This window comes from Serinus canaria, chromosome 2 (genome assembly GCF_022539315.1).
Source record: "Serinus canaria isolate serCan28SL12 chromosome 2, serCan2020, whole genome shotgun sequence".
NCBI classification, from domain to species: Eukaryota; Metazoa; Chordata; class Aves; order Passeriformes; family Fringillidae; genus Serinus; species Serinus canaria.
The window spans coordinates 90,536,093-90,554,571 of record NC_066315.1 but is presented as its reverse complement, the minus strand read 5'-3'; the positions used below and the strand labels follow the sequence as shown (position 1 = coordinate 90,554,571).

Below are 18,479 nucleotides of genomic sequence, written 5' to 3'. Positions count from 1 at the left end.
CTCAAGAGTAATATTTGTTACTGCCTCTTGTATGGTGGGTTGGATGCCAGGTGCTCACCAAAGCCATTCTATCATTCCCCTCCTCAGTAGGAAAAGGGAGAGGAAACATAATAAAAGGCTTGTGGGCTGAGATAAGGAAGGGAGAGATCACTCACCAGTTACCGTCATGGCCTAAATAGCCTCTGCTTGGGGAAATGAAATGAATTTATGATCAATCAAATCAGAGTAGGATTGTGAAAAGTAAAACATCTTAAAAATACCTTCCCTCTACTCCTCCCTCCTGGCCTTTATTCCTGATTCTCTACCTCCTTTCCCCCAGCAGCACAAGAAGACAGAGTGGAGGCTTTGATCAGTTCCTCACATGCTGTTTCTGCTGCTGCTTCCTCCTCAGCAAGAGGTCTCCTTCCCCTGCTCCAACATGAGATCTCTCCCATGGAAGACAGTCCTCCATGAACTTCTCACACACATCCTTCCCATGGGCTGCAGTTCTTCACAAACTGCTCCAGCATGGGTCCCTCCCAAAGGCTCCAGTCCTTCAGGAACAGGCTGCTCCAGCATGGGTGCTCCTTGGGATCACAAGTCCTGTCAGGAAACCTGCTCCAACATCAGCTCATCTCCACAAGGCCACAGGTCTTGCAAGGAGCTACTCCAGCACAGGCTTCCCAAAGGGTCACAGGCTTCTTCAGGTATCTACCTGCTCCAACAGGGATCTCTGCATTCCTGTAAACCTTCATGGGCTGCAGGGGGAGAACTTCCTCACCACGGTCTGCATCACAGGCTGCAAGGGAATCTCTAGTCCTGCTACTGGGGCACCAACATTGGTATCTGCAGAATTGTTTGTCTCATATTATCATTCCTTTCTTATCTGGCTGCAATTACATCTGCACAATAGCTTTTCCCTACCCTTAAACACATTATCCCAGAGGCGTTACCACCATCCCTGACTCCAAGATGGACCCACCATTGGCCTTGGCCAGTGGGTCCATCTTGGAGCCATCTGACATCGGCCCTGTCAGACATGGGGGAAGCTTCTGGCAGCTTCTCACAAAAGCCACCCCTGTAGCCTCCCCAGTACTCAAACCTTGCCACACAAACCCAACACACTCCTATTCACCCTGGAAAAGTGAAGGCTTTGAGTGACCTCCCTGCAGCCTTCCAGTGTGTGACAAGAGCCTATAAGAAAGATGGAGAGGGTCTATTACAAGGGCATGCAGTGACAGCACAAGGGGGAACGGCTTCAAACTGAAAGAGAATATATTTAGATTAGATATTAGGAAAAAAATATCTTTACTCTCAGCATGTTGAGGCACTGAAACAGGTTGCCCAGAGAAGTGGATGCCCTATCCCTGGAAGTGCTCAAGGCCAGGCTGGATGGGGCCCTGAGCAACCTGATCTACTGGAAGATGTAGGGGGAGATTGGAACTAGATGACCTTTTAAGGTCCCTTCCAACCCCAGGCCACTGCTTCTTTAATTCTTTATTGATCAGCATTCCTGCTAGAAAAAATTCAAGATCTTATCTCTATACAATGAGGATTAGCTACCTTACAGTAAAAGCTCCTCTTCCATTTTGTGTATTTTCTGCTTTCTACCTTCCATTAGCTTTATAATGGTAGAAAATTTGGTTCTTAAAAAAAAAAAAAAAAAAAAAGTAATACCAGGAATGAACAGTCTTTGCTAAGAAAATGTAATAGCACTACATACTGGGAAAGAAGTTACAAACCCCTACAAGAAGAGTGATATAAGGTAAATTTAGTTGCATTTGATACAACACATAGAAATCTCGGTCAAAAAGGCCTTTCCCACACTGCTTGTACTTTCATTTTATACTTTCATTAGCTCACCTTGAATTTGGGGACAGACAGTTTTTCTAATATTACAATTTAGGTACTGTCTCTCATTAGATCTTGTACATTCCTTGAGGAGGATCAGGTCTTGAGACTCATCTAGCCAGACAGCAGCACACGTTGTTCCAACACCCACACCTGCTACGGAATACAGACAGAGCGGAGAAGCAGCAGCTGCCATTTGACATCCTGTCCACAAGGGCTACAAGCAGAACTGCCACACAGATGTCTCATCACAAGGTCAGCCTCAAGGATCTTAGGAAGTGAATAAGGACGACCTGCTTACCTGCCCTAGAAGACAAAAGTCTGTAAAGATTACAGGCCTGTCCAGGCACTAATGGAAATCTTAAGCGTTTTGTACAATTTTAAGCACTGAAATATTTTTTTTTTAAGTTCAGCTAGTGTGTGGATTTTTGGAATCAGAAAATTCATATCTTTCTATTCATATTTCATTTTGCAGAAAAATTCAGTAAATAAACTTTGCAGAAACCCAATTTTGAAAGTTTTCAAAGGCTGCTAACTACTAATGCACTAGTTAACTGTAAGAAGACTTTTTTTTTTTTTTATGCTGAAAACATTATTTCCAACAATTGCACCTGCTTTATGGACTATTGAACCAAAACAGTTTCTTCTACATGTTATTATGCAAAGGGACAATCAACCCTTCTTATAGAAGTCACACAGACCTCAACACATCATTTAGGATGCTGAGTCAACACTTTTGAGACCACTTCCATTAAGTGATGAAATCCAGCTATCCCCAGTCGTCGTAGTCCCTCTGGACTGGTGTCTGGAATAGCAGTACAAATGCACTGCATATCCAAGACTGCAGAGTACTTAGACTTGTGGCATTGAGACTTGTGGCATTATACCTTTACCTGGAGGCTTTTAAAAAGTATCTTCTCATTGGTTTTATACACATATTTTATAAAAACCTTCAGGGAAGCAAATTAAATAAACAACTTTAACAACCTGCAGGCTGGTTCACTTATCTGCGGGCAAATGTTAACACGATCAGCAGAGCCTCAGGCAATCTTTCACCTGCAGTGTCTAAGAAGCTGGTAAGCCACCTCTGAAAAGGAAGGAGGAACAAATCCATGACCTGCAGTGACAAGCAGGAGCTGCCAAACACCATAAGAAAAACCTTAACAGCTCAGATCACTGGAGTACCTCACCTAATATCTTATATCCCACAGTCCTCCAGAGGCTTGCCTAGAAAAGATCATGAGAGTTAAACAAACAAATGCAACTCGAGCTATAATGCACTTATAACCGTATTTCCAGCTAGCTAACTGCAAATTGTACATTAAATTTTAAAACACCACAATACCTAATTGTACACTTCTCACAAGCACAATACCATCACCAGATAGAAATATTATCTGGAAGAGGTGAAAACAGTCCTCTTCACCTCCTTCACATCCGCACTTAAAATCTACTCTTTGTAAAGTTCACCAGGAAAGAGAAGAGTAAAACTTCAAATTCAAATAGGCACCTCAGATTATTAGTACCATTGCTATGTACTTGTTAGACATTCTTGGAATTCTTAAGAGATCAAAAGAAAGGATTCAACTCAGAACAAGACTGTACTATAGCAGTGAATACTCCTTCTTTGTGCTGAATGCATTCCTAGAAAACCGAGGAACTTTTAAACGTCAAGTTCCAAACAAAACAGCATTGAGAAAATTATTAGCTAAAATGCGATATAGATGAACTTGTTCAAATGCAGTGCAGCAATTTGATGACACCAATTTATTTCCTCCAGTGTAGGTTGTTTTGGGTTTGGGGATTTGCGTGGTAGGTTTTCTTTGTTTGGCTTTTTTTGGTTTTTTTTGGTTTTGTTTTTGTTTTTTTTGGTTTTTTGGGGGGGTTTTTTTGTTTTTGTTTTTTTTTTGTTTGTTTGTTTGTTTTTGGGTTTTTTTGTTTTTTTTGTTTTTTCAAAGCAGTAAGAACTTTAAAAACTTCAGGACTTTTTTTCCTCCCACGGGATTAAATTAATATCCAAATTTTTTTTTAATTGTGAAAAGGAGTATCCGAGGGGGAAAAAAGAGGAATGAACACAGCTCACTATTTTTGCAGTCTGTGGATTCTTGATATTATGTAGAGATTTGAATTAATGATATTATTAAAGTACCCTACTGTAGAGGAAAAATATGCTTTCTTTTTAATGTTCTCTTTTCACAGGCTCCTTAAAACCAGGGATCCCCACTGATCTGCAGAGGTGAAGCAGAAAAGTACACAAAAATCAACCTGTACTGCTGCTATCCCCTTTTGCTCCACATGTGGAAGAGACCACTCACTGCAAAATCCTTAGTGAAGCTTAAGCAATGATCAAAGGTACCTTGTTTACTCTTATTCCCACATGGTGTACAAGTCAGAGGACTGCCCCACTGTTCAACCAAAGAAGAAGTCAGAGGGATGCATGCATGTTCACAGACTGAGCTGGCACCAAAATTTGTAACTTTGAGCAACTTGACGTGAGTTGGCAAAGAGTTTTTCAAACAAGGTTCAGCTTAACTTCTGATAATAGAACATGTGCATCAACAAGCACACTGGACAATATAAAATATGCATTCACCATTACAAAATGTGTTCAAAAGTAAAACTGGCTTTCTAACTCAACTGCTGTCTTGAAGTTTGAAATGCACAACTACCTCACTAGAAAAGGTGAATACAGGCTAGTAGACCAAATAATTGGGTTTCAAGGCATACCAGGCAGTACACTTCCTCCCCTCCTGCTGCCCTTCAGTATCTTCTTACCCAAACAGCTAGATTTTATAAACAAAGCAACTCCTGCTTTTCATTCCACACCTGGAAAGCCTGGGCAAGATTAAGCCGAAGAAAATTCAATTTAGAGGGAAGTTCATTGTTTAAAGAGTACTTTCAGATGTGGTCAAAACAGATGCAGACATGTTTTCAGCACCAGAGAGATGCTCTTCTCAGAAATAACTCTATTTATTAACATAGTCAGGTAACCTCAAAACCAGAGACTGGCAAACAGTAATTCTGGCTTTTCCCCCTAACTTGCTATTGTTAATGTACCTAACCTTGTACTGCTTGTGCAAACAATGCCTGAGCCAGCTCTGAGCTGCTTATTCAAAAAAAAAAAAAAAAACCAAAAAAAAAAAAAACCCAAACAAAAAAAAAGAAACCAAAAAAAAAACCACTGTTGTGGAACTAAAAATTCAGACATTGTAATAAAGGATGTAGAAGGGACAACACACTTATTTCACCTGCAACTGAGAATTCTTTCCATTCAAACTGGATTGGCTCCTGAAGATGTTCCTTGTTAGTTCATAAGCAGGTGGCTTCCCTGCCATGAATACCAGCTATTCAATCCCCCTCACACTGCATCTTCCCGACAGAAGAAGAGTTCCTGCAGCCTCTTTCAGAGAAGGCTTCCTTAACAGAATTTTGACATCTCACTTCAGTTCAGAGCAACACCTGGTATTTCATTTTGAAAAGCACAGATTTGCTGTAGGGATTAAATGAGAAGTATGCTCTGGAAAAAGCTATGCAAATCCAACTACTATCCACCTACAGGAGTGCAAAACAAAAACTTAATATAATCCAGGAACTATTATCTTATTTATGCTAAAGTGCCTGTATGTTCTTTTAATTGCTTCACTGAAGAGCTCCAGGGCAATAAAAACTCATTCAGTTGGAAAATTTAAGAATATTTAAATGAAACATAGAGATACAATATAGAATCTTTGGTAATTAAAAGGGAACGCTCCATGCACTGGTCTAACTCCTACATGTTAAGTGCTTGCAATATTGAAGTGCATTACCATCTGCTTGCAAACATTCTCCATGCCCATGAATAAACAAACTAACAAAAATACTATCATAACCCCCATGCTGAAAAGATTTTGCTACTACAGAACTACTTTGCTTTATTATTTGAATAATAGGATTTGTGTGGTTCTAAATGGTTATATTCATTCTGTCTAATAAAACCATATTTCTGTAAGACAAAAGAAACAATTTTTTTAGTTTTCTATGCACATTAGACAGAAAGAACTTTGGGATTTGTTCATAAAATCATTTTGCGATTTGTGCTTAGGAGTTATTTTACCATTTTAGGCATACAACAAAGAAATAATCCAATTCAGTATCTAGAATAGAGTAACACTTATAAGTTGGCTCTAGAGTCTATACCACTTCTCATTTACCCCATTAGCTTTAAATAAGGCTATTAATGAAATTCAGTATAGCTCAATAAGTGAAAAATAGACTTTAAGGTTCTATCTAGCAAGGGTTATACTTTTCTAATGAATAAAGAAACATAAAATAAATCCATGCAGAAAGCCACAGGCTCATAGTACCACACAACAGTTTTACTAAACTATAATCAGAGTTGTTTGCGATCACTAATTTATAAATCATCCTTTGGGGATTTCCCTACCTAATCTGTCTAAAACCATCTGTTAACAAAGCTGAATAGCAAGAAAGCTGCTCTAATTCTTCTTGTGCAGGATCACAGAGAGGCAGTTTTGATTTAATGTTCATTCTACTGGAGAACTAGAAAAATTTGTTTAATCTGCAGAAAGTCATTAATCAGATCACAAAAATATGATGGATACGATACCATTGAAAAAGAGCAATTGATTTTCAGCTGTGTCAGTAAAAAGCATCTTCCTTCAGCCACTTGAAATGTTAGTCTGACTCATTTATCACATCAAAGACTAAGGTTTTGAACATTATAAAGCAGCAGCAAAGCTCAACTCATAGCCAATTTTACTATCCAAGAGTTCACATTAAAAAAGCCTGAAACCACAGTTGTTTCATCATAGTGCTGTTGCTCATGTGATAAAATGTTCACGTGTAATTTTCCTTGTAAAGCAAAGTATAATTAGTGATAGTAACATCATTATTTATTAATGCAACAAAATAATTTAATTTACCTCTTTAAGTTATTCTGAGGTACGCCTGGGCTCCCCAGCATACCTTATAAACCACAACTGTAAATTATTATCTATTTCTCTTTCAATGTTTCACAATGATCTAGCTGCAATGACTAAAAGCTGTCAATTAAAAACTTGTCTTGTTAAAAGGAAACCTGCAACCACAGTAGCCAAGAAATACAACTGATACCTTGAAATAATCACCTTTTCTACATCCAGATGACAATCTCCAAAGATTAACTCTTTTGCATAAATCAAAGTGAAACAATCAGGCTCCTTTAGGGGCACAGAGCACCAAGTGTAGGCTGAGCAACAGCTGAGCTTCTGCCAGAAAAAGAATTTGCATGGAGCGCAAGATGCTTAACAGAAACCAGAAGCTCGCAGCTGAACCCGCAACACCTATGGAACCGCAGGGAGAAGAGTCATGGAGGAGTTAGCGACTGATTGGAACCACGGAGGTGCAACTCTGTGCCCAGGCAGCACCATGTGCTTCCAGACCCACGGCAGTCACAGCATATGATCCACAGTGGAGTTTCTCTGCTGTACAGGGTATAAACTCTTCTGACTTTGGCAGGAGGTTTGCCTCCCTCCACACAAGTTAAAACACAAGCCTTTACACCCCAATTCGTAGTTTTATTACTCAATAGTAGTGCCAAGTTTCAAGCCTAAAGTGAGCACCAAATTAATTCATAAGACTGAAGATTCTGGAAAAGAGGAGAAACAGCTTCTCAAAGCTTTCAAGTTACCAGAATTTTTAATGTACGGAAAACAAAAACATGGTCCCAAGAAGTAGTTTAAAAAGAATAGCATGCTGATCTTCTTTTTTATCCCTCAGATGCAATGAGCTAAAGACAAATATGGATCATCCTACTTTTTCCAAAAAAGAATTTTCTCATCCTCCAAAAAGAGCCATAAGGGGCAATGCACAAGCTCTGGCACCAGCCAACAATGTAAGAACCCTTCAGCACCTTAGACATATGAAAGAGAAAGACCTAGAGGTACCAAAAAAATGCCCAGTGAAACAAGACAGCCAAGGGATTTGCTGGAACAAATCTGTCAGTGCATCTGCTGCATGGGAAATGCAAATAAGTTGAAATGAATAAGTTTGGACTGAAGGCTGAAGTTCAGGAAGCGAATGAGACGACACATATTCCTTAAGATTATGAATATTGCCCAGAGAGTGTATGAGATGCTTCTATTTAGACTCCAATTGAGAAAGAGAATGCATTTGATTAACAAGTTCAAAAGTAGGTATGTAATGAGCCTGTACTGCAATACAATACTACAGCTACACACATTTAAACATTAGCTTATATACAAGACTGATGCATGATGCAGAGGAAAAAAAGACAGGGACAACGTGGTGGGTTTTTTCCCTCATTTTTGTAGACTTCCAAGAATAAAGAGCTAGTGATAAATAAATTAGAAGCCTAACAGTGCTTTTAATATAGAACTGTCTGCTTTAAAGCTGTTAGTAAAAAAACACTGAATTTCAGAAGGTTCTGCTCTTCCAGACTCTCCAATCTGCCAAGGTCCTTCTGAAGGGCTGCACAGCCCTCTGGCATATCAGCCATTCCTCCCAGCTTTGTCTCATCAGTGAACTTGCTGAGGAGGCACCTGCCCCTTCAGCCAAGTCACTGATGAACAATTCAACAATATTGGGCTCAGTATTGAACTTGGGGGACACCACTTGTGACAGGCCTCCCACTAGACCCTGTGCCACTGATTACAAACCCTCTGGGATCTGCTATTCAGTCAGTTCTCAGGCCACCTCACTGTCCACTCACCCAGTCCACAATTCCTGAGCTGGCCTATGAGTAGGTTGCAAGAAACAGTGTCCAAAGTCTTGCTGAAGTCAAGGTAGAAAAGATCCACTGCTCTCCCCTCATCCATTCAGGAAGTTGTTTCATCATACAAGTCAACAAGGTTGGTCAAGCATGATTTACTTTTAGTGAATCCTTGATGACTACCCCTGAATCCCTTCTTGTCATCCATGTGGATAGAGATTCCTTCCAGAACGAGGCACTCCACCACCTTTCCAAGCATTAAGGTCAGGATGACTGGCCAGTAGTTCCCTGGCTCTCCTTTCTTGCCCTTTTCGTAGGCCAGGGTGACACTTGATTTCTTCAGTCCTCAGGCACCTCTCCTGATCACCTCACCTTTCAAAGACACCTGTGAGCACCCTTGCTGTGGTGTCTGCCAGCTCCCCAGCACTCATGGATATATCCCCTCACAGTCCATTGACTTGTGGATGTCAAGTCTGCCTATATATTCTCTAACCCAGTCTTCCTTGATGAAGCAGAATTCTTGCATTCCTTTAATCTGGTCTCCTGAGTTGGAGATTCCTGAGGGCTGGTGTTGCCAGTGAAGACTGATTCAAAGAAGGCATTTAGTAACTCCACCTTCTGTGCATCCCCTATTACCAGGGCCCCGCCTTCATTTAGCAACAGGTTCACATTCCCCTTAGTTTTTCTTTTGTTATTGATGTATTTGAAGCCATCTGAGGACTTCCAAGCCAGAAAATCCACAAAACAGCTTCCCCAAAAACACTGCTAGCCTACCAACAAAATCCAAAGCCAGTGTCAGTACCACTGACAGTAGCACACTGAACTCCATGTCTGCAGTTTTACACTTCCACTTCTGTTAAATCTCTCTCTTGGACAGTAGATGCTTTTTCAGTTCCATGGAGAATAACATCAGTTCCACAGGAATGTACCAGCTATTTTAGTCCATTTCTTCAGGAGCTATAACCTGATATACTCTGTTACTTCCTTACCACAGTTTTGCTGTATTCTTTTGACAGAAAAGAAGAAGAGAGCAGAGCAGCTATTCATAATTGCGCTCAACTGAAAAAGAAAGTGAAGCAATCTCTACTTCAGAATGTACCTCTGTAAGGTACACAGAGAATTTCTGTGGAATCAATGTGATATGCAAAATATGATATGAAAATGTTAGATAAAATGAACTGGAACAACTTGCCAACGTTAGATGTTATTCACTAAGATTTCAAGGGGCTCAAAGATACAATGGATTGCATCAACTTACTCATGCAATCTCCTGCTTAAAACCAGGTCAACAGTTGAGGTACAAATGTTGACCTGACATTTATACTTGTCAAATCAATACAGAAAGTTAAAAATTAGTGGACACCTAAATAAATATGACATATTGGCAAAGACTTGACAAAGCTGTTTTTAAAGAAATTACTGCCTCACAAAACAACCAGATTTTTCTGTAGGCATCACCAATTACAATGGATACGAAGGCAATCCACTGAAAAAAAACTAGGAAACAAAATTGACACCACAGTTTTCAAAAGACATCAGACAAGTCTCTGAGATAAACAAAAGCAGATCTTTTGTATGAATACTGAACTCATCATGAGACAGAATGATGAGAAGGAAGATGAAAGATACCAGAAAGTGAATGATTACTTACTTTAGCAGAGTTACATAGAAACCTTTACTGCAACATGGATTATTATATATAATCATAAAGAGAGAGATGAGATAAGCAAGTAATAAAATGATAAAGATTTGTTGGTGATCCCAATTTATTTGGGACAGTAAAGATAAGATCTGACTACAGAATTGCATAAACATCTTGCAGCACTGACCAGGGAACAAAATGTCAGAACAAAAAATCACTGCAGATCAAAGTGATACAGACAGGAAAGTTCATTCCTAGCTTTCCTTATGAAAGCTAGGTCTGAGCTGACCATTACTCCTCAGCAGCATGATCTTTTGATTACAAAACAGACATCTATGAAAAAAATGCTGACTTGCTTATGATGAAAGCAATTTCCAGGATCATCTACCCTAGCTCCTTGCTCAAACCATGTCCATTTGGAGTTTATAGTCTTATCCATTCTGAACATCTCCAAAATTGCAGACTCTGTAGGAGCTCAGCACACTTCATCCAGTGTTTGGCCTTCCTTACATTTATAAAAGCCTTCTCTTCTATCTCATTAGACTTTCCAATGTTCCAACTTCTGTCACCATACATGACTGGGATCAGTCTGTCTCTGTCTTCTCCATACCTGCCATTAGATGGGTAGCTGCAGACTGTGGTAAACTCTGCCATTGTCCAGACAAAAAAAAAAAAAAAAAAAAAAAAAAAAAAAAAAAAAAAAAAAAAAAAAAAAAAAAAACAACCAAAAAAACAAAAAAAACAAAAAAAAAAAACCCACACCAAACTGATTCAAGTGATACCGAGAGGAAAGTACCCAACATGTTTCTGATGGTACTGTACCCCATTCTGCCTCACAAGCGCCAAACACAAAAAGAATCACTTCTGCAGTCTACTAGTTATGTTCATGCTACCAACCCCAGGTGCAGCTGGCCACCACAGCCGACCCCCATTCAACTGGTCCTCCAGGATTCCCACGCAAAGTTTTCCCGAGGACAGTTGATCCCAGTCTGTACTGCTGCATGGTGTTACCCTGACTCAGCTGCATGACTTGGACTTCACAAACTTCCTGTCATATCATCTTTCCAGCCTGTTCCCTTGTCTAGCAGCCCTGTCATCCACAGTGTCAGACACTCCCCAACTTGCTGTAGGGAAGGTGACATGCCTTTTGAACATGCTGGTCTATGCTCACCCCAACATTCAGATCATGAATAAAGATGTTAAACAGTACTGGCCTCCATGATGATCCCTGATAAATACCAAAAAAAAAAAAAAAAAAAAAAAAAGCGAGAGAGAAGTTTACAGATTATATACAGATCTCTAGCTTGATACACAATGACTATTCTAAAGTCATACCTTCAAGTCTGAAAACTGCATCAGTGAGCTTCTCAGATTATTAGGAAAACTTCACCTGTGGGTTCTTTGGGCTTTAATATACAACTCCAGAAACTTCTGGAAAAATGGAACACTGGCAGAAAATTACATAATATAATATAACATTTACTGAAATGGGAATTATTTTATCTAGCTTCAGAGAAAGCAAGGAAACAATAGGACAGAAAAGAACAGGTTTGTTTCATTCAGCTCAAGGCACTGTTAACTCATGTAGAATCTAAGACTGACAACAACAGCATTCAGAAGCATTGGTAACATGGGCTTTTTGTAGCTAAAATAAAGAAAAACTTAAAAGCTTATATTTTTTTACTATATAGGTCAAGTCAATTCCAAAACCTCTAGCAGGATCTCCTATACCAAGAAAATTGGAAAAACATGTTCAGTAACGTATGGGCACACAATAATTCTCCAAGTGCCTATGACAAAATGGGCTTCCTGGAAGTTGAGCAGCTGTAATCACATTGGTCTGCACTCCAGATGCTGGAGGATAGGTCACCTTCTACCGTGAAAAGTGACTTTGTTCTTTTGGAAATATAGAAGTACAGGATGATTTGAGATGCAAGGAAAAGGTCATCTAGTTCCACTCCTGCTCTGCAAAGGGCTGGGACACCTTCCACTAAATCAGGCTGCCCAGAGGCCCATCCAACCTGGTCTTGAACACTCCAAGGGATGAGGCACCCACAGCATCTCTGGACAACCCACTGCACTGTCTCACCACCCTCAGAGATAAGAATTTCTTCCTAACATCTAATCCAAACATATTTACTTTCAGCTTGAAGCCATCCACCTTTGCTCTATCACTACACACTTTTGTAAGAAAGTCCCTCTCCAGCTTTCCTGCAGAGGTCCTCTTTAGGTACTGGAAGGCTGCAACAAGTCTCTCCAGAGCCTTGTGTTCAACAGGCACATAGATCTCAAAGTTTCCCTCTTTTTCCCAAGTACCTGACTGTGAAGTTTGACAAATACCTATTCTAAGAGTTTCCTTAGAACAGATCTAGACAGACAAACTCCTACAGCTGTGAAGGTACCTTACTGCGGAAGCCACTGGTGGAGCCACATCCTGAAAAGTGCTTTTCCCCGTCTTTGCTTTTCCTCAACTGTTTAAATGACTTGTTATTAAATGAGTCAGCACTGACCACTTCAAACACCCTTCCTGACACAAGTTGCCAAAAACTTCCCATTAAAAGAATGAACCCTAAAATAATTAGACTGGAAATGGGTAGCAGCAGTGAAGGAGGATGTCTAGACTTCTAAAGAATGCCATAGTATTTATGCGTGGAAAACTGAACTAAAGACACCTATCCCAGTGAAGCAAATATCGCTTATTTTAAAGAAAATCATGGTGCTTCACCCCAGAAGCCATGTTTTCTGAACTGCATGCCACATGCTTTGCAAAATACTGTACAATGATTCTTTTCACACTTCAGCTATGTTGATAGTGAAAAAGAAGTGTTAGCTTAACACTGTGGCTTAAATTTGTCGTCTTTGTCATCTGTGGCACTCTTAAAAATGGGCCACATCAAGGTCTGAACAGATCTAGTTTAACTCTGCAAATACTCTAAGTTTTCAAACCAATTTTAATTAGTTTAATAAGTACATGCAGTAATGACTCTAAGGGTAATTTCTCCTGCTGGAAAAATCAGAATCTTACCCCACTGCTGATAGGAAATGTACTCTGTTGTAACACAGTCTATGAGAAAAAAAAAACCCCAAGCTGCAAAATACAGTTTAAAAAAAAAAAATCAAACAAAACCAACCCTTACAACTGCTGAGGAAAAACAAGCAAGCAAACACGTTTACAATATTACAACGATGTACAATACAGTACATAAATTTAAGTAAGAATCAATGCAGCTTTTTTTTGTTTTGCTTAAAGAAAAGATTTAGCCCTACATGAGAGATTGAAAGTGAGTTTGTCAGACAAGGCACCTTTTGTTTCCTCTTTGCTTAAAATAAGTAGTGAAAAGCAGCAGGAACATTCTGACTATTTTTTCAGTAGTATACAAGTATCACATAGCGCTTCTCAAATTTTCACAAAAGGGTAAACTGTGACTTTAACTTCACAGTAGGAACAAAGCCCTTTGCAAGTGCATTTTGTACAAGCAGAAAAACAAATTCCTGGGGGTTACTGCATGCACAGCTTATGCAGTATCTACAAGCAAATTCTGAGACTAAGAAGTACTCCATAAACACCATTTTGCATAAATTTCCAAACAAAACCAACCAGTGAGATCTCAACTGAGCAATCCAGATGGAAAGGTACAGGCAGAACCGATAAACAACTACAGTAAGTGGGGCGTTTTACCAGGCAGGTGTAGGGAACTACTGCTGACACCATCAGCAACTTCAGCCTGAATCTGAGCAGAGCTCAGCGCTCGTGCTTCAAGGAACAAACTTGTCTGGAGTCTGGAGCGCCTCAGCAGGAAAACAGGGAGCTCTTAGTGTTCACAAACGCTCAGACACCCGGTATACAGGGAAGTGAAAACCGCTTAGCCCTCCTGGAAGATGTTGTCACAGGCTTTGTGGACAATGAAAAATTATAGATGACACACTTCTCTGTGGGTTTCGTTGCAAAGGCAATGAGATCACTGTTGTTAAACAGTACTCCAGAGAAATAAGAGCATCTTCACATAAATCTGTTGAAAGTACAAATTTAACATATCCAACTAAATTCAGCTTTTGCAACTGGATGTGTTTCTGACTGCTCTTAAGCTTCCTAAAAGAAATCTCCCTATTTTATCTCAGTTGTTTCAGGACTAGAAAATTCACTTTACTTTGCCTTGGAAAAAGTGGTTCAGTCTCTTTGAAAGGCTTTGCTGTACTGACTATGACGTCTCCAAACAGAAAAAAAACCACACATTACCATGACGGGTACAGAAACACAATTACCCATCAGAAACCCTCCCTGCAGCCCAGACACAGAAATGCAAAACGAGGCTTACCACAGCTTGTTTCCAGATAGATTATGAGGGATATAAACATAATTTAACCTCACCAGAACTAGTAATTTTTGTATAGCTGTTACATCTTGTTTAAGGATTATGTACAGATAGGTTTTGACTTGCAAACTTTATTGATCAGTGCTCAAAGCATAAAAACCCTACACAGTAAACACTATGCTATTTTCAGACATTATTTTTTAAGAAACAAAATTCTAATGAGCACGTTAAACGCCAATTTTGTAACTAAATGTCTGAAAAAAAACCCCAACAGCAACAATAACAAAAAACACCAACGCCAAAGTGACTGGCACATAATTACTTAGCAGAGCAATGAAAAGCCCGATTTGGGTGGGTTTTAAGGTCATTTAGCACTGTACGGGACGTGCTAAAAGGTCACCAAGACAGTTTGCCCACTATCGAACCTCTTAAAAACCGGGCACTACCCCGGGGTGCAGCAGGAGCTCCAATCAATGCAACGCTCAGGCCAGACCGCGAAAACACAAAGCTCCGCCAAAGCCCCTGGAAAACGAGCGCTCTCTCCGGCGCCGAGCAGGGAGGAAAGGAGCGCGCTCCCACGCGGGCAGCCAGCAGGCGGGAGGCTCGGGAAGGCGGCAGCGCTCGGGCGGCGGGGCAGTCCCTCCGTCCCCCGCCCGCCGCGGCGTCCCGGGGTCGGACCGCCGGCGGCACCGCAGCGCCCGGCGTTACGCAACGCTCCCCCGCGACCTTGCGGGGAACTTCGGAGTCTTCCTCGGGGACGGACGTGCGAGCAGCATCACCCACACGGCTCCCGCGGCCGCCGGGACCCCGGGACGGGCGGGAGGGGGCGCGGCTCAGGGCACCGGCGCGGCCGGAGACAGGGGGCTACAGAGCGCCGCGACCCGAGCGAGCAAACTTCGGCGGCGGCCGAGCAGAGCCTCCCAGAGGTTGTGGGGAGAAAGGGGTGTGAAATCGTTCTTCCGTGGCGGTTTTCCTACCTGCGACACCAGCGGCACCAGCGTCTGCTCCACGGAGCGCGTGCGGATCTCCAGCCCCGCATCCGCGCCCAGCCCCGACGAGGACGACGAGGAGACGCCGCTGCTGCTGCACGGGGACGTGGCCATAGCGGGAGAGCCGAGCCACGCCGGGACCCCCCTCCAGCCGCGCCGCCGCCGCCGCCGCGCTCCCGCACGGGCAGCCCGTGCCCGCCGCTCCCCTCACGCCGCCCCGCCCCCGGGCCGCCGCCCCCGCCCCACGCCCTCCCCGCCCGCCCGCCGGGGCTCCGCTGCCGCGCCGGGCGATGCCGCGCGCGCGCCAAGTTCCCCCCCCCGCCCCACCTCTCCCTCAGCGGCCCCTTCCCCGCCCCTCGGGACGGGACGGATTTAAAGCGGCAGCTCCCACCCGCTCGCCTCCCGCTCCGCCGCGCAGCCAGCGCCAGGGGTTACCGCCTACCCTTCCCCGCCACTCCTTTCCCGCCACTCCTTTCCCGCCGCCCCCTGCCCCACTCCGCAGCCGACGGGGGAAGAGAACCGGCTGCGGTCCCACCACCACCGCTCCCACCCAGAGTTTCCCCTCCGGGCTCGATTGGGGTTGGGGGAAGGCGGAGGGTCCCTGCCCGAAGCGGGGAAGCCGGAGCAGGCGGGGGAAGCCGGAGCAGGCGGTGCTGAGGGGCTCGGGTGGCCCCAAGGAGGCGGCAGTGCGGGCCGGTGGCCGGCGCTGGGCTGCAGCGGCACCGGCCGGCCCGGGAAGGGTGGTCTCGGTCGGGAGGTGTGGGGGCCAGGGAGAGGCAGCCGGGGAGCCGCTCTCCTGTTGGGAAGGGCTGCAGTCACGATTCGCCTACTTTTAGCATCCGGAGGGCTGATGAAGTGTCTCAAACTAAACGCCATCAGCTTCTCTCTTAGAAGCCTCACGGCGAAGAGGGGGGGGAAAGGCTTTTTTTTCTGCCTTTGGGTGATTTGTATTCCATACCTGGCAGCTCTTAGAGAACAGCTATCGAGCTTATCCGGGTTTGCCCAGCCCTGGTGCTAAAGCAAGAACATCTGTGATTGATCTAGCAAAAAGAAGGCAAGTAATTCAAAAGACATTCAAAGAAATAAAAGTGGTTTGGTTTGTGTTGTGGGGTTTCTTATGGGCTACATTCACTTCTCCACTTTATTCAGTAACCTGTACTTGAAAAGTATCCGTACATGGATGCTTACAGGTCCGATTTGGCTTGTGTTTGGTTCGGCTGATTCTTCTACAGGTTTGTCTGCCCAAGATTGTGAGCAGGGAACGGAGCCCTCCTGGCTGTTATCCGAACCACCAAGGTGCAAAGCAGCTCCAGCCCGACACTGGGGCCGCTCAGTGCGGTGCTGTGCGGGAGCCAGCGAGCCCTGTGTAGGGTCCGACAGTAAATCACTTCCACGTAACTACTTAGTTCCCTGGTCAGAGCTGATGATTTGTGTTTGGCTGCTCAGGTCTCGCACAACACAACACTGTAATCGTGTCTTTGGCTCTTTTTATGTTTTAGATCAGGGACTTTGTATGATTTTATGTCTTCGAAAAGATTTCTGACCCTTTTTGCACATAGCATCTTTTCCACAATTTTGAAACAGACACAAGATAAAGGACAATATCTGTTGTCCTTTAGAGTCCTACGGACTTATCCATATTTATTAAAAAAGAAAATTGCCAGAGCTGCAAGCATAACACTAGATAACGATATGACCCTATTCCTAGCTCTTCAGGAAATTGGTTTCCAACACGGTCTCATATTTTCTAAAATGACATCTTATATAACATCAAGTGTTTCGGGAGAGAGCTGAAGGCTTAAATCTGCCATGGTACAAAAACATCTGAATAGGTGTAGACTTGAAATAAATGTTAGTCATGCTTGATCAAAGTGGTGTAGAGCACACTTGAGATTTCTTGTTTTGTTTTTCTCCCAAACTTTTAATTTTCTTACAACACTTTTGTTCTTCTTCAGGTAATGAGTTTTTCTTTTACTTCTCAATAGTGATATTCTAAGCTCTGGCAACAACAGCTTTCTTTTACATTTTGATAGAGTACTGAGGGCAAATATGGTTGCAGCCTCCCCAAGACTCTACACTGCTACAGGAGAGTTCCGGATTGGGAGCAGAAACATTCACCAAAGTGTCAGTAATACCTGAGAGGAGTGCATTCCTTTTCTCTCTTCCCCCTGTAATTCTCACTTATTTACTATTTTATGAATATTGCCGTAATGCAAATCTATGATTCACATCAGAAATACACTAGAAGGACATGAACACTTGGATGCATACACAGTTTATAATTTGACAATTTGTGTCACCTAATTTCAAAGACAGCTGCCTGTTGTCTTCAACACAATAACAGATCAGACATTCCAGGAATGACATATTCTCATTCGGAGCAGCGTTAGTAACAGAGGTTAATGATTAATTTTGAAGATTGTAGCCTATTTTTTTTTTTTAAGAAGAAACATTGAGTTTAAAAGTGGCAAAAATAGGTTAAAGATAATTTCTTACACTTAGTGGACAAATTGAGTGAACTTTGCAATGCCTTTCTGCAGACAGAACTCCTGTTCCCAATCTACCACTTTGTTTTACTGTTTGCATTTTTTTTTCACTCGAGAAGCAGCGTTAGTGGGTGGTGCTAGTGACAACACTGTCTAGCTCTCCCAGTTATCCTTCTCAGGTGCTTCTAGTTTTAAGCATGAAAACTACTGCTCTGCTTCTGGAATCCCGTGCTAGGCAAACAGAGAGCATGTTGTAATGTTTTTAATAAAACACTGCACTAGCATGCTACAGACTAATATCTTTAAAGACACCTTGAGGAGTTCGTCAAACATCATAGCCTGGAGCTTAATTGAGCTTTTTAATTATGTTAAGACAATTTGAATGAGCCAGTATGATAGATTGCAACCACACCTTTGGCATGCCAACACATACCTCAGGGAGCACACTGTGCAGTGCACAGCAGTAGAACATTTTACATACAATCATCATCAGCCCACAAAAGCAGTAGC

At 42.4% G+C, this 18,479-nt stretch overlaps 1 protein-coding gene across 1 annotated transcript in view; it reads right to left on the bottom strand.

The window, feature by feature from the left end:
* Nucleotides 1–15,646, bottom strand: part of CTNNAL1 (catenin alpha like 1) — a 58,051-nt gene extending 42,405 nt beyond the window's left edge. Inside the window, exon 1 of the mRNA XM_030241791.2 lies at nt 15,472–15,646. Coding sequence (XP_030097651.2) covers nt 15,472–15,597 — 126 coding nt within the window. The 5' untranslated portion in view covers nt 15,598–15,646. The remainder of the gene's footprint in view (nt 1–15,471) is intronic.
* Between the last annotated feature and the right edge of the window lie 2,833 nt (nt 15,647–18,479).